A 17,252-nucleotide genomic window follows, 5' to 3' on the forward strand; every position below is an offset into this window, starting at 1 on the left:
CAACATTTTCGGCATATTATGCTGTATTATTTCAAGAAAGGTAAAAATGCAACCGAAATGCAAAAAAATGATTTGTGCAGTACATGGAGAAGGTTCTGTGACTGATCAAACATGTCAAAAGTGGTTTGCGAAGTTTTATGCTGGACATTTCTCGCTGGATGATGCTCCACGGTTGGGTAGACCAGTTGACAGTGATCAAATCGAGACATTAACTGAGAACAATCAACATTACACCATGCGGGAGATAGTCGACAGACTCAAAATATCCAAATCAAGCACTGAAAATCATTTGCACCTGCTTGGTTATGTTAATCGCTGATGTTTGGGTTCTATGTAAGTTAAGCGAAAAAAACCTTAACCGTATTTCTGCATGCAATTCTCTACTTAAACGTAATGAAGACGTTCCGTTTTAAAAACAAATTGTGACAGGTGATGAAAAGTGGATACTGTACAATAATGTGGAATGGAAGAGATCGAGGGGCAAGAGAAATGAACCACCAAACACACCAAAGGCTGGTCTTCATCCAAAGAAGGTGATGTTGTGTATATGGTGGAATTGGAAGGGAGTCCTCTATTACGCGCTCCTTCCGGAAAACCAAACGATTAATTTCTACAAGTACTGCTCCCAATTAGACCAACTGAAAGCAGCACTTGATGAAAAGCATCCAGAATTAGTCAAAAGAAAATGCATAATCTTCCATCAGGATAACGCAAGACCTCGTTTCTTTGATGACCAGGCAAAAAGTGTTACAGCTTGCCTGGGAAGTTCTGATTCATCCGCCGTATTCACCAGACATTGCACCTCCGGATTTCCATTTATTTAGGTCGTTACAAAATTCTCTTAATGGAAAAAATTTTAATTCCCTGGAAGACTGTAAAAAGCACCTGGAACAGTTCTTTGCTCAAAAAGATAAAAGGTTTGGGGAAGATGGAATTTTGAAGTTGCCTGAAAAATGGCAGAAGGTAGTGGAACAAAAGGGTGAATACAGTGTTCAATAAAGTTCTTGGTGAAAATGAAAAATGTGTCTTTTATTTTTACTTAAAAACCGAAGGTACTCTTTGGTCAACCCAATAAATTGGTGCAGCCACTGTGGAAAAAAGTACAGAGGCTTCTCAAAAAACTAACTAGAACTACCATATGACCCAGCAATTCCACTCCTGGGTATATATCCAAAAAAAACAAAAACACAAATTTTAAAAGATACATGCACCCCAACGTTCATAGCAGCATTATTTACAATTGTCAAGTATGGAAGCAACCTAAATTTCCATCAACAGATGAACGGATAAAGAAGATGTGGTATACACACACACACACACACACACACAACGGAATACCACTCAGCCATGAAAGAGAATGAAATTTTGCCATTTGCAGTAACATGGATGGACTTGGAGGGCACTGTGCTAAGTGAAATAAGTCAGACAAATACTGTATGATATTACTTATATGTGGAATCTAAAAAGTACAACAAACTAGTGAATAAAACAAAAAAGAAGCAGACTCACAGATATAGAGAACAAACTAGTGGTTACCAGTGGGGAGAGGGAAGGAGGGAGGGGCATTACAGGAGTAGGGAAAAAAGGGTTAGTATGGGATTATATGAAATCATGTGTGTGAAACTTTTGAAAATTGTAAAGCACTAAAGCGCTAGAGAATTTAAAGAATCTTTCATTCAATAAAAAAAAAAGAAAAAGAAATATAGGCTTTACAAGAATGTTAAACTTCACTTCTTTTAAGAGGAGAAGAATCTTACAGATATTCAGGAGGAAACAATTTAAAAGGTCCATCAGTCATATTAAAATTAAATGGATAAAATGGTGAATTTTATATGTAAAACATGCCTCAATAAAATTGCTTAAAAAACAGTAAATAGATGGAGAATTTCTGGCACTTTCCCCTTTTAGCGTTCATCACTTGAGATCAACACTGAAGGCAGAGTCTCACACTTCAATGCTTAAAGGGATCAGGCAAGGGAAGGTGAACTTAGGCTCCCACATCTAAAGTGGACAGCCACTGGTTGGCTCCAGCAGACTGTCACACGAACGGTACACCTAGTGACTCCAGATCTTCTAATTTTTCAAAAGAAGTGGAAATATAGCTTTTTGTGAATTAAAATATCGGCAGCACCGTGTGAGTCACAGAGAACGCATTTAGAGATCAAATTGGCCCCAAGGCCATCATTTTGCAAACTGAGTGGAAGAATACCTTGGGTCCACTGTGCTTGTTCTTTTGTGTGTAAGATATACTTTAGGACACAAAGTTTAAAAATGTATATTAAGGATAAATTTTGAAAAACAATACCTTTGTAAGAAAACCTTGGTGGGCAAGAGAAGCTTTTGTAATGAATATGTGTAGCTTTCATTGTGAGTCAAATACCATGCAGGTTTACAACTATTTCAAAGAAAGTGATACAGGAACTTGGATCTGAAGTGAGCTTCTGGAACCCAAATGCTCACACTCCAAAGTAACAATCCCAGCTAAGAAAGATCTACTGCCCAGCCCCCAGCTTCAGGGGCTAACTTCCAGAGATATTTCCAAAGTCAGTGACTAAGCAAAGTTATTCTTATAATAAAATAATTATTTTAATGAAGTATTTGAAATAATTTTAAACATCTGATCAATAAGATTACACACAAATATGGGAGTGTGCTGCACTTTACCAAAAAATAAAGCTAAGCATTTAAATATACAAAAACAACTTTAGGTATAGATCTCTTCTTAAAGGACTCTTTTAACATACACATAATTTATAGCATTTTTACATAATAACTTGCTGAAACAGAAAATGTGGCCAATTTGAAACTTACTACAGTATAGAATATGGCCATAACAGTCCCGACGGGAAGAACAGGATGAAGAATAACATACTTGAGGTTTTATTCCCCTGAATTCTTTTTCTAAGAAGCACAGCTTTCCCCCCCCCTTTTTTTTTCTTTAGCCTTCTTTGGAGGATTTACTCATTCTTTCTGTATGTGACTAACTACAGCTATTATTTTTCACCAGCTACATACCACAAAAGTGGAATTAAAAAAAAAAAAAGAGGGTTTGCTTTGCAAAATGTCAGCTTCCTCCTCAAACAAGTATATATAACATGCTTCTCATAATATATGTAGAGCCAAGATCTCCAAGAGTAAGATGCTGACATTACCTTTTGAGTACAGAATCCAAAATGGAATCCCATTGTTAAAAATTTCTAATCATCAATTAGGATTTTTTTTAATGCAACAAGATGCTTAAAACTTAGGGTAACTAAAAGAGTTTATAAAACTATCCTTCTTGAGATTTAAAGCAATACACAAAACAAAGAATAACTTCTTCCTTTTGAAATACGATAATTTAAAATGTTTGATACATTTTCCTTTTTGGTTGGGCTGTGATTTTTTTCCTGTCAACAAAACATGTACTGGGGGCTTCGGAGTTCCAATTCGACCACTGACCCCTCTTAGGTGTATACAGCATATTTCCTGTTTCATGATTCCGTTTTCATTTTTCCTCCATTGGTTTGGAGGCAATGCTCCATCATTCCTTTCTATACTCTCCATCTTTTCAACGAGGTATATCAGCACCTTCAATGTATATCATCCTTCCCTGACAAGGATGTCCCCTCACTTGGTATCAGAAGCAGCACCTGGTGGTGAGGTGAACCAGGGAACAGCAACCTCAGGCACAAACTATCCCCATTTGTCAACGTTTTAACAACAATGGGACTCAGCCGACAAAAGCCACCATTGGCCTTACCCTGTGGCTTGTCACCTTCAACCACAGAAGGCAACTGTCACAATTTGCTAAGCAGCTTCTGATTCCAGCCCAGAAAGCCTAATGCTTTGAGTCAGGTTCCGAGTAGGATGAAATACATAGTTTCCTGGTAAGTGGTGACCCTTCCTTTCTTCCCCCTGCATCTCAATGCAGGCTGTAGTAGGGAAAGACGCCTTACCTATTAATAGTTTGGCAAATGAAGCAGGGAGTAACAAACAGAGCCTTGCTGTAATTAAACACGTAGGTAGGCATATGCCTACTTCTGTGTAAATAAACCGTACTTCACAACCTATTTTTAGAAGCTGAATCCTAGTCATTAAGAACCTAATGGAATACATAAGATTTAATAAAAGTATATAACTGTAAACAATGGTCTTCCCTATCGGTGATTATTTTCCAGAAACTGAAATTTCAGGACCATGTGACACCGCTCTTTATATGTCTTCTTTGGCAGTAAGTAGCAAGGATCTGGATGGAGAGGGCCGTGGTCACTTCAGAAGGGCCAGGTACAGAGCTCGGGAATACTTCATCTCCCTCTCCTGCTCCATACAGAAGATCAGGTCCCTGAGGCAGATTCTTGTGATTCTTGGACGAAGCAACTGTTTGGTGGCTGTCAGGCTGGATGTCCCAGAAGCAAAAAGGTTGTCTTTTAAACCCTATACAAAGTAAAGGGAGAAGCAAGTTTAAAATAAACAATCTTTCATAAAGAGAGAACCTGTCAATTCAGCAAGAGCCTGCTAGCCTCTGGCCCCTGGGGTAGGTGCTGGAGGTAATAGCACGATGCAGCTTGTCCTCCAGCAGCCCAGGCTCTCGGGGGAGGCCCATGGCCAGCACACCTAGTTCATGGCCTCAGTCACTCTCTCTCACCTGGACCATGGCCACAGCCTTTTAACTGACTTCTCCACTTCACTCCGTTCTTTGCTGCATATCACAGGGCAGACTGTCCTCTTTAAAGGTCTTAGACAAAACTTTCGGGAGTGATGGCTGTGGTCATAATTCTGATTGTGGCGATGATTTCACAGGTGTGTATACATGTAAGAACCTGTCAGATTACACACTTTAAATGTGTGCGGTCTTTTGTTTGTCAATTATAAAAGTAAAAGTGAAAGCCTCACGTGGTTCAGATCCCACCACTCCATGGTTCAAAAACCTTCAATGGTTCCTCTCTGTCCAGAGTAGCTACTTGAGCACTTATTATACTTTGAGAGCTACGTTAAGCACCTTCCACACATGATCTCTTTTCTTTCATACAACACTGCAGCAAGTTACATGGGTGCTGTCCTCATTTATCAAGTGAGGAAACTGAGCTCAGACAGGTTAAAGTAACCTGTTGAAGTTCACACTGCAACACTGAGCTGGGACTCAACTTTTGATTTGATCGAAAGTGAATGCTCGCCGCATAGCACAGGGAGATCAGCTCTGTGCTTTGTGTCCACATAGAGGGGTGGGATAGGGAGGGTGGGAGGGAGACACAAGAGGGAGGAGATATGGGGATGTATGTATATGTATAGCTGATTCACTTTGTTATACAGCAGAAACTAACACGCCATTGTAAAGCAATTATACTCCAATAAAGATGCTAAAAAAAATAATAAAGTGAATGCTCTTAGCTTGTTCTGTATTATACATCATATCAGGTACAAACTCATTACCTGGCTTCCCTTCAGCCTTACTTCCCATTGCAGAGATCAGCAAAAGGCCATTCCAGGCCAACCTACTCATCCTTTAAGACCCATTTCAAATGGGTCTACTTACCCTCCCCTTCCCCGTAAGAATTCTCACTGTGGTAATTATCTTACATCGTATTATAGTAATTTGTATACGCTACCACCACCAGCACATACCCACTAGACTGTAAGCTTTCTGAGGACAGGGACTATCATTTCTATATCTTCTATGGCTTAGCAAAGTATACAGAACAACACAGATTATCAGCAATATTTTCTCAATTGAATACACCGGTTTAAAACAGAACAACTAATACGAGTTCTAAATGTCATTCAAAATTGAATGAAACCCAATACTTCTGTATTAAGATATTAAGTTTCCTAAGTATCAATATGTCTATACACCACTATTTAAAAAAAAGATTTGGAAGAAGAAATAAAAATACAGAATACTCAGATATAGAATAATTTGGCAAAAATGAATCCTTTAATCTCCCATTCTTTTTTTTTTTTTTAACCATACTTTGTTTCAAAAACATCTCAATTGAATTGGCAACCCTCCTTTCCCTACCCAAAAGACTTACACAAGGAAAGATATCTACCTAACACAGGAAGCGAATCTTCTGGTTCCATTACTATCTTTTTATAACCTTCAAATTTTAATTACTCCCTCTACATTTCTGGTTTTTTCTTCTTTTTGCTTTGTTTTAGTTTGATGGAGGGTAAGGAAATCCCCTTTAAGGTCTCCAAAACCCTATGGTCAAAACAAGTGAACTTAATTCCATACATGTTCACAGAATGACTGGGAGCACTTTACCTCACAGTCGAATAAAATTTCCTTCAAAGATACTACTCACTTTTGAAGGGATATGATATCACAATCCCACTTCTATACTCATTAGGTCAGACTTATTCAAAAGCATCCATGAAGCAAATTTTGGAAAGTCCACGTTTTTTAAAAAAAAAAAGGACAAAAAGACTAACTTAGACGTGGTGTAACACAGATATAATCTTAACTCTTGTAAATTATCACCATCAAAATATTCTCATAAGATTTTTACAGAATGGGCCCACCAACTCAGCTTTGGAACACTGGATAAAAGGACAAATTAGGAAGAAAGTTAATATAACACGTCCCAGGCACTGAGCAGCAATTTTGCTGTATATAGGAGTTATCTATTTAAAACTACAGTATATTTAACTAGAGGCATTTTTCTTAGCCAAAAATTAGATATATTATGCTAAAGCTGAATCTAAACATGTTTATAGATCTTTCCTACCAAGTTTGCCAAAAATCACTCGTTTAGTGTTTTACATGAATTTTTAAATTAAATGGCTAGTTGGACATACTATATCTTGGCAATTTCATTTCCACGTAAATATCCAGAAATATGTCATGTCTTTTGATAAAAAGACATGTATGAGAATGTTTAGCACTACTATTCATAATGGCCCTAAGCTAGAAACGATCCAAACGCCCATTAAGAGCAGAAAAAACTGTGGACTATTCACACAAATGGAATACTACACAGCAGTAACAAACTGAGTAACATGGACAAATGTCACAAAATGTTAAATGAAAGGATCCAGATGCAAAGGAATACATATGGTTTGATTCCATTTCGATAACGTTTAAAACAGGCAAAGCTACAGAAGTCAGGATAATGATTCCCCTTAAGGGAGAAGAGTGGTAACCAGAAGGGGATAGTAGAGGTTTTCTGGGATTCTGGTGATGTTCTCTTTCTTGACCTAAGTACTGTCTGCATAGGTGTGTTCGCGCTGTGAAAATTCAGTGAGCTTACTCATGATTTGTGTACTTTTCTGCATTGATGTCCTACTTCAATAAAAAAAATTAAACTGCTACCAAAAAAGTCTTGTGTAGGTAGGAAATACAAAGGGAAATGAAGAGGGAAAAGAGGAAAGAAGATAAGGCAAAATAGTTAAATAGAAAAAAATTATGGAGAACGAACCATCTGGGTAAGGAACAAAGGGGTCACAGTTCATGTCTGTCATGTGACAAGCCTGAAGGATCCCAGGGAAAGAGCCATATCACAGCTGCCAGCACAGGGTTGAAAAGGAGGTCATTCCAACAGGATGCAGCAGAAGGCCTGAGGCAATGTTATAAATGAAACAAACCCCAAGGGACATTCAGTAACCCAACAGAAATGTCTTTTATAATTCACAACTTTACGAAAGTGACAGCATTCTCTTCCCCCAAATAGTGACTGGCTTGGAAAGTTAATCTTTGTTGAACTTAGATACAAATATACAGCATTTTTATTCCTATGCTTATGATTCGAAAAAATCCACAATCTGACTTTTCAGCTTCATACTGACCTGGCCAGAATAATCAGCTACATCTCAATTATCCATGGTAAAGCAGGTGGAACTCAGAGCCATAAAAATTCAAACCTGCCTTCACCATCAGTTTTTATTTTCTTCCTCACCAAGTCCTTTGCCCAAAGTCACTTAGGGCTGATTTCTGGTTACACTATACTGTCAGTGCCAAAGAACACAAATGTAGTTAGGAGACCATTTGTAAGAAGACAAAAAAAACCTGTTGGGACAATGTACTATTTGTTTCTGAAATAGAGGATTTTCCCAATCGACTTTCTACATGAAGATATTCCTTAATCTGAATTCTTCACTTAGATGAATAGAGGGTAAAATAGAAGATGGAATTCAATGAAGATGAAAGAAATAATTCACTTACTAAGTGTACAACAGATGTTTTTGGAAGCGTAACCGAACCTAAATGTAAACATTCTTCAACACCGCCAGGTCAAATTAAGTTAGCCCTCATTAATTTGTTCAATTATATCACTAAACAAAGTTTTATATTTTTATAATGAAACTTCTGAGAAACCCTTTTGCTCGAATAAGGAAAACTTGAACACTGTCAGTTACCAATTTCAGAGCAATGACACCATTTTAAGGATGACACTAAGTAATTAAAATAACCAATTATTCACATTTCCCCCCAACTTAATAGAGCAGGTGCTGTGAGGTAAAACTTTTAAAAGCGTCTCTACTTCTTTTTCCATGTTTCCTTAAATTATGTTACTGCTATACTAACTAGTTCATGCTAGCCCATGTACTGATTCAATTCAAAAGTTATCTGGGTTACTGGGTGCCTACTATGGGCAAAGGAATTGTTCTGGCAGCATAAGATATACAGGGGGACTGAATGGTGGTGAATACACGTTGTCTCCTCCATAAGGAAACTCAGACAAATTACTTAAGTTCTCTGTGCCTCAGTTTCCTAATTTGCAAAACAGGGACAGTAACCGTAATCATCTCACAGCGTTGGCCTGAGGATTAAATGAGAACAATGCCTGGCATACAGTACACAGTCTATAAATGTCATTTGTCAGTTGGGAGGCATTGAAGGTTTATAAACAGGAAACAGTATAATCCTAGTTCCAGATCTTTTTTTTCCATCCCCTAAATCTAATTAAAAGTTCCGGTCCATGCCCTAGTCTCATAAGTCCTGGCTAATTTAAATAATTTGTCCTGCCACACTAACCTTGTCCCTCCTAGAGAAATTTTTAAATTTTAGTTGAGCTTTGAATGCTTAAAGCTAAAAAGTAAACTAATGGGCATTACAGACATATGGCAAATGGATGAGGGATGTATCCTGGGACAGGAAGGTTTTCACAAGCTCCTCACATCAAACAGTGGAGGAGCAGCGCTGCGGCTTTACAGAACCAACCACACGTACAGTACCGTCTCCAGGAGCTGATGTCCATTCCTTCCATTCTAGTCCCTGAATCATAAGACCAAGAAAACACAAACGTGTCCCTGAATCTTAACAGTTAACCAGGAACAAGAGTGGGCATTTTAACCTCTAAAAGGCAAAGATCCATTATATTTCTCAGACTCTCTACTTGATTTATTCTAATCCCATGTCACCATGGCAGCTCTTAAGGGACGAATCAAGTCTCAAACTTTAAGGAAAAACAAGAACTAGACATAGGGCACAGGGGGTGGAAAGAAGATCTGGCTCCAGAACAAAAATCAAACTTCTTCTAAGTCTTGCAAGCAAAGATAAATAAAAGTGCCCTGGATGCCTGGCCTTAGTGTAATAAGATCACTGAAAATCTACGTTCGAAAGACCTGAGCTTCTAGGCCTCAAGGGCAGCACAGAGCAGAAAATACTGAGTTGTGAGACTGCCTGCCCTCTGCTGGTCAACAAGCAGAATTTATGAAGTAACACATCCCTCACCTCTATCACCTTCATTGCATTCCTTTGAGTTATTTCAGAATACAGACAACCTTGCATATTAACTTCCACCCTAGAATTTTGTCACCTCTAAGTATCTGTTTTTCAACAGTCTTTATAGAAGTAATACGTCTAAATAGACTGATGTGACATGTAATCGTGGGCTTTGAGTTCTAATTCTAGTTGTGTGATTATGAGAGTTGTGAAGACAATACTGGTTGTCCTATGCTAATGACCACTCGCGTCTTTATCTCCAAAAGAACACTTTCTTAAATTCTAGACCTCATTGTTCAATTTCCTAATAAAGTATGTAGCCTAAATTCAACATGTTTCAAATCATTACTCCTGCCTTTCTCCTCTTCTCTTTCTCATTTAAAGGAATGGTAATACCATTCACCTCCAATGCCTAAGCCAGAAAACTGGGTGTCATCCTCAACCCTTTCTTCTTCTAATCCCATCTATCACTTCTTATCAGTTCTACCTCTTTAATAGTTTCCAAATCATCTACATCCTTCTACATTTTCACTTCCATTATCTTCTGCCTAAGATGACTTCATCAACCTTCTAAGAAACTATTTCCAGTATTAATATTCTTCACACTGCTGTGAGAATGATCTTTCTAAAATAAGTAATCTAATAATACCGTTTTCCTGTTTAAAATGCTCCCATGGCTAAAAATCTCCTCTAGGACCAAGTCCAAGTATTTAAGCATGACATATATAGTCAACCATGAGCATACCAAAGCTTCTCCCCACATTCTCATCTCTCATTCCTTTCTTCCTATTTCAAACTATTGATCATGCCATAGAATGTTTTTTCCTCTTTGTTCCAGACAGTTAATTCTCTCCTCCTGGAACTCCTTCTCCAATCTCTCTGTCCTATCCTTATATCACATCACCCGACTAAGTTCTTTAAGACTCAACTCAGGTAACCTGTTTCCCCAACGCTACAAACACAGACTCACCCCAGGTATAGATTAGGTGCAACTCCTGTGTATTTTAGCTGTACTCTGTACTTTACCGTCACATGTATTCAGCGCAATGCAACAACCTCTTTAACTTTCCCACTCACTGGAAAGGAAGGATTCTGTACCTGTGAATACTTTATATATATATGGCACTAGCTGGTATCCAATCAACATTTGTAGTACAATTATGCATCAAGTGTCACCCAATATCATCAGTTATATAAATTACCAAATAGTGAAAATGAGCCATATTATGGGCTTTGGACATTTTAAATCAAGATCCTGCTGTCATTCTTAGCTTTAAGCCAAATAAATTTGGGAGAAAAGCTGAAAGGTAAAGTCCTTTGATGACTTGTTCCTCAGCATTACTCATCCCCACCAAGCTGCCACCAGATGGGATTTGCTCAAAAGGCTATTTTCTGCCACTTTCTCCAAACAGTGGGTAAGTGCTTCAACCCACCAAGTAATACAACACACAAGAACAGCAAATAACCAAATAAATCTCAATTCTGAAAAGCAGTAACTTACTGCAAGTTGAAAAGCCTGTGTCAGTAGGACTTTCCTCTTTATACTCTGGTAATTTTCTTTACCTTTAATTAAGACACAAAGTCCTTCGAAAACTCAAGTAACCTATGTCCAGAACTAAGTTTTATCTATTATTTTATGATAACTTCTTTAAAGGACCGCCAGTTAAAGATTTTTCTTTCAGAGCCAACTTTAATTTTATCCTTGAAGGACTATAAATGTTAAAAAAAGCTACAACATCAGTAAGGATTGCTGTGCCTCACAACTAAAGGTAGATTTACCAGTATATTTAAATGTATTAATAGTAGCTTTAGGTTTGTTTAATTAAAACTCTGGTAATTCTGGAGTTGATGAATTGCATATAGACTGACAGAAAATGATACTAGAAAGAAATATGAATTTACAGGAAAAATGAAGGAGCACTAGAAATGGTAAACATTAAAAAGCTGTTTTTATTTTCATAAGTTCTTTAAGAGATATATGACCAAGTGATAACAATGTACTATGGAGGTTAAAACATATGTATAAGTAAAATAGGTGACAACAATAGCACAAAGGATGGGAGGGATTTGTATAATGGAATTATATAGTTAAAAGGTTTTTACATGATATGTGAAGTGGCATTAATTCAAGATTGAGTATAATCAGTTAAGGATACATATTGTACCTTTAAACAGATCTGTAAAGCAACCATTAAAAAAAAAAAAGAGGTACAGTTAAAAAGCCAAAAGAGGATATAGAATGGTATACTAAAACACTACTTGGTTAACTCAAAAGATGACAAGAAAGGAGAAACAAAAAAAACAGAGGGACAAACAGAAAATAGCAAGATGGTAGACTCAAATCTAATCATAGTAATAATTGCATTAAATGTAAATGGACTGAACAGTCCAAATAAATTTTGGATACAAATCCAAAGCTCAATTACATGCTACTCATAAGAAACCAGCTTTAAATAAAGACACAGATAGGCTGGAAGTAAAAGAATGGAGAAATGATAAATCATGCTAATACTAAGCATAAGAAGTGCTGGTATAGCTATAATAATATCAAAGTAAACTTTAAGACAAGGAATATTAGAAATGAGAACAATTTCACAATGACAAAAGGGGGCAATTCATCAAAAAGACATAATGTGTTTGCACTTAGTAAGACCATCAAATAAAAGAAGCAAAAATTGGGCTTCCCTGGTGGCACAGCGGTTGAGAATCTGGCTGCCAATGCAGGGGACACGGGTTTGAGCCCTGGTCTGGGAAGATCCCACATGCCGCGGAGCAACTAGGCCCGTGAGCCACAACTACTGAGCCTGCGCCTCTGGAGCTTGTCCTCTGCAACAGGAGAGGCCACGACAGTGAGAGGCCCGCGCACCACAATGAAGAGTGGGTCCCGCTCGCTGCAACTAGAGAAAGCCCTTGCACGGAAACGAAGACCCAACACAGCCATAAATAAATTAATTAATTAAAAAAAAAATTTCAGCAACATTTAAAAAAAAAAAAAAAAAGAAGCAAAAATTGACAGGTAAATATAGACAAATGCACAATTATAGTTAAAAGAAAACAACTTATGGAATATTATTCAACCATAAATAGGAATGAAGTACTGACACATGCTACAATATGGATGGATCTTGAAAACATTATGCTAAGTCAAAGAAATTAGATACAAAAGGCCAAATAATGTATAATTCCTTTTATATGAATGCCTAGAATAGGTAAATCCATAGAGACAGATGGTTGCACAGCTATGTGAATATACAGTTGTCCCTAGGTATATTGGTTCCAGGACCTCCCATGGATACCAGAACCTGTGGATGCTTAAGTCCCTTATATACAGTGGCATAGCATTTGCATATAACCTACACACATCCTCCTGCATACTTTAAATCATCACTAGATTATACTTATAATACCTAATACAATGTAAATGCTATGTAAATAGTTGTCAGCACTTAGCAAAGTCAAGTTTTGCTTTTTGGAACTTTCTGGAATTTTTTCCCCCAATATTTTCAATCCATGGTTGGTTGAATCCATGGATGTGGAATCCAGCAGATATGGAGGGCCAACAGTACTGAATTGTACACTTTAAAATGATGAGGTATGGTGTGTGAATTTTATCTCAACAAAAATCCAAATAATGGCACAGTCTGGTAAGTCAAACAAACAAGTTCAAATAAACATTTCAAAAACAACTTATATTTATTCTTTTCAATACTCTCCACAATTCTTAGGGAAAAATGCGTAAATAGGAATTCAACAACATACTCTAAATAGGTACTGTTGCAATGCTTAAGGCAGATACATTGTTTTCCATGTAAACCTGGATTTTCACTGGTAAGATTAGTTGAAAATCTGAACATTTTATTTCGGAATATTTCAGAGAGAAATTTACTGTCATTTAAACTACTGAATAATTTTATTGCTGATTTCTCCTCTCTTCTTTATTCTTGTGTATTTATGTCATTTTCACTCCTTTACTAACATTTAAGGGGGATTTGGGAAGAAGGGAAGATAAACCCATAATGTGCAATTCAACTTATTTCACAGGGGGTCCCTGAAGATAGCTGACAAGGTGTCAGACTTTAAATCTCTGGAAAATTTTAAAGATCCATCTAAAATTCAGATTTATGTTTAAGTCATTTACGAAAAAGAGGCATATTTGTTTATGGAAGTGTGAGCAAAATAAAATGTGAAAAATATATCTCAAAACATAAAAAAGCTGCTTCTTTATCTAAAGTAATAATGCTCTAGATTCTAATGAATCTACATGATATTTATAGAAAGTGTTAGATGACAACAAATCTGTTGAAATCTCTAATTCTGTTTGTCCCCTAGTAGATTTTAAGCTGCTGCGTTTCCTCAAATCATTTCAGGCTTAATATTTCAATTATAATCTACTCAGATCCTCAAATAATGAAAACTAGTAAATACGGTAAACAAAATGACATCTATGTAAGATCGATCATTCAAATACCCATAAGAATTCAACTCAGTTCTCTATTTCAAAATACACACATTTCTAAGTTATGGGGAAAAAAAAGTCCATAAATAATTTTAATGCTTAAATAAAAATTTTAAAACCCAAGTATCTCCCTCATAAGGTATTTTAGAGGTTTTTCACACTTCTACACCATGTTTCCATACAGAAATAGAACCTCAACCTTTGAAGAGGACACATAGAAATGGTAGAGATACAATAAAGGAAAAATTGTAGCGACTAGAATATTTTTAAATGACTGATCACATCTGTTGCTAAAAGGGAATGGGAAAACAGGCATTCACACAGTGGTGGAAACTGGCACAAAGTTTTTGGAAAGTATTATGGAAATATCTATTAAAATTTAAGATGTGCACACCCTTTGACCCAGAAGTTCCATTTCTAGAAATCAATTCGGCAAAATAAATGGGTACATGAAGATAGAGGATGCTAACTGTTTATAATAAACCAATGAAAATATTCTAAATGTCTATCAGTGGATCATAGAATTACGGCACAAAAGTATGTACCAGTATGGAAAAATGTCCAAGAGGCAGTGCTTCACAAATTGTAAAACACTACTTTTAGGATGATCTCATTATAGTAATTAAGAGCACAGACACACCCCGATGAAGAGTGGCTCCCGCTTGCCGCAACTAGAGAAAGCCCTCGCACCGAAACGAAGACCCAACACAGCCATGAATAAATAAATAAATAATTCCCATTAAAGAAAAAAAAAGATTAAAAAAAATTAAAAAAAAAAAAAAAGAGCACAGACAAACACCAAATTCTCTGGACATGTTATCTGGGTTTCTCCACTTACTAACTGTGGAACTCTGGAAAAGTAATCTTCCCTATACCTCAACTTTTTCATTTAGGGAAAATAATAGTATGATTTTACAAAGGAGTTACAAGGACTCACCAAGATAATACATTCTAAGTGCTTGCTAAAAGTAAACTATTATTATATATGCAATTGTAAATATATATATATTTGATTATATTAGGTAGAATTATATAAAATTGCCAATACTTGATAGTTTTCCACCTATGAAAACGGCAAGTTCATATGGTTTAACCTAATACATGCATGGATATTTTTGGAAAGGACAACCCAAGAAACTTAAGAGCTGTCTGTAATACTCTTTTATACTATTTTGACATTTTCAACATGATCAGAGTTAACAAACACTCTTCTCTCCCAAATAAAAAGCTATCTACTCTATTCCCCTTGCTTACGCAGTACTATCTTAAAAGTATAACAGACATTTTTCTTCCCCCCAAAATCAATAATCATTTGTTGAATGTATAATCTACCTTCTGATAGTACTCTTTTAGAAACTGAGTCTTCTTCATTTCAGAGAAATTTAGACTTCATAAGAAACTTGCAAGCATTGGAAAGGATCTTACCATACCTAGGTAAATTCATACCAGTTTAAACAATGGAAGAAAGTTATCACTGAAATCTATTCTAAATATTATATTCCAAAGAGCTTTGATTTTAGTAATTCTATACAACTATCCTTATATAAAGGTGGGTGGGAAGAGAGAAGAAAAGGCAAGAAATAAGAACAAAATAATATTTTCTGACAGGTACAAAGAAACGTGTGGGGGAGTCTGTGTTTGAGACCACCACGTGTCTAGTGCTTTGGAAGCCCTAGCCTGCTCCATGTTGAAGATTCTTGGAAAAGCAATAATGGGGGAAATAATTAAGTCCAGAAATTCCCTAATCATCTTCCTTTGAAGAAGACAAAGCAATGGAATCCATCTTACCCTGCCTCCTGATATTTCCTCTTATCTGATACAGACACACGCAAACCAGCAAAGTTCCATCCGTTCTTGGACAGAACATTCTCTGGTACCATCACTGCCTTTCCAGGACATCCCACCTTCCCCAGACTTCATTTTTGTCTATGAGCAGGAAGCTAATGCTGAGCGCTTGTTTTAAAAAACAGGTACATCATTACCTGTCACTTAACTCGCTAACTTCCACTTCCTTGAAGGGGCGCACCACCAAAGAACAGAAATAATGGGAGAGGGACAGAGAATACTGTTGTTACGATTAGCATGGAGTGAAAAAAAATGGCTACCCACCACACAGACTTCTTCAGCATCTCAGAGATAGTTCTTGGACTCCAGTAAGTAATTCTTTTCCTGAACGCTCAAAGACATCCTAAGACACTGAGGATATAGTATTAAGTCATGAGGACAGGCAAATGTTTGTGCTACTATGACTCTGGTAAATTTTTTCTCAGATATATTCAAATTAGTAGAATGCTCAGGTGATTTCTGGCTGTCTATGAAGTAACTACAATTATTTTTCTTTTTCTTAAGAATAAAATTATAACAGCTCAAGAAAAAAATTTTTTTCAAAACACAATGCGTTTTATTACTTTTTACACTGCTTCAGCACTGCTTCATAGTAACTTGTGATTTTTTCTTCAAACAATTTCAGTTTAGTTTCTAAAAAAAAAAGCTTTATTTCCCACCTGATTTTCAAAGTTGTATACTAGGTGCCAAAAAATTCACATAAATGAATTTTCAAACCCTAAGATATCTTTAACCTAAAACAGGTTAGGCCCTAATGGTGTACTTTGCCCTTCAGAGGACTAGGTGTCTAGCAGAGTAGAGACATTCTGTGTTTTAGGGCACCTACACACAGGCTAAAATAACAAAGAAAACATATGGAAAGATTCTTAAAGCTCTTTTGTTTCCTTTATAGCAACATCATTTATTTCTTTATCCTGATTTTTTTATTGCAGTTTGCCCACAGTCTTCTGAAAACTGCCTTCCCTCTCCCTGCCCTGTCCCCCCAAAATCAAAGTACTCTAATACTTTAAACATCAAATTGGAGCTAAAGGGAAAGGTAAGTTGCTACAATAGATACTATCACAAGATCCTCAAGTTCTATATAGAGACGTTCTAATAATATCTATAGCAAACTGCTGTGGAACACTATTTGAGGTACAGGATTTTTTCAAAAGTTCATCTCTAAATACATGTAAAAATTAATGAAACTTTCTCAGAAATCACTCTTCTGTAAGCTATAGCATGAAATATTCTTGCCAGTGGAATTCAATACATTATTCTAAAATGGTCCTTTCTCACCTTCTTAAGCCTACTCATAAAATACTGCAA

General features: G+C 36.6%; 1 protein-coding gene across 8 annotated transcripts in view; it reads right to left on the minus strand.

Moving 5' to 3' along the window:
* Nucleotides 1-17,252, minus strand: part of TAF4B (TATA-box binding protein associated factor 4b) — a 141,367-nt gene that overhangs the window by 23,754 nt on the left and 100,361 nt on the right. For 3 of the 8 annotated variants that reach the window (XM_082416038.1, XM_082416037.1, XM_082416036.1), the window contains one exon: nucleotides 2,562-4,416. The exons of the other annotated variants lie outside the window; for them this stretch is intronic. In XM_082416038.1, coding sequence (XP_082272164.1) covers nucleotides 4,249-4,416 — 168 coding nt within the window. In that variant the 3' untranslated portion in view covers nucleotides 2,562-4,248. Of the gene's footprint in view, nucleotides 1-2,561; nucleotides 4,417-17,252 lie in introns of those variants that run through there. 8 annotated transcript variants of the gene reach the window in all.

Source organism: Balaenoptera physalus (genome assembly GCF_965194825.1).
Source record: "Balaenoptera physalus genome assembly, chromosome: 12".
NCBI classification, from domain to species: domain Eukaryota; kingdom Metazoa; phylum Chordata; class Mammalia; order Artiodactyla; family Balaenopteridae; genus Balaenoptera; species Balaenoptera physalus.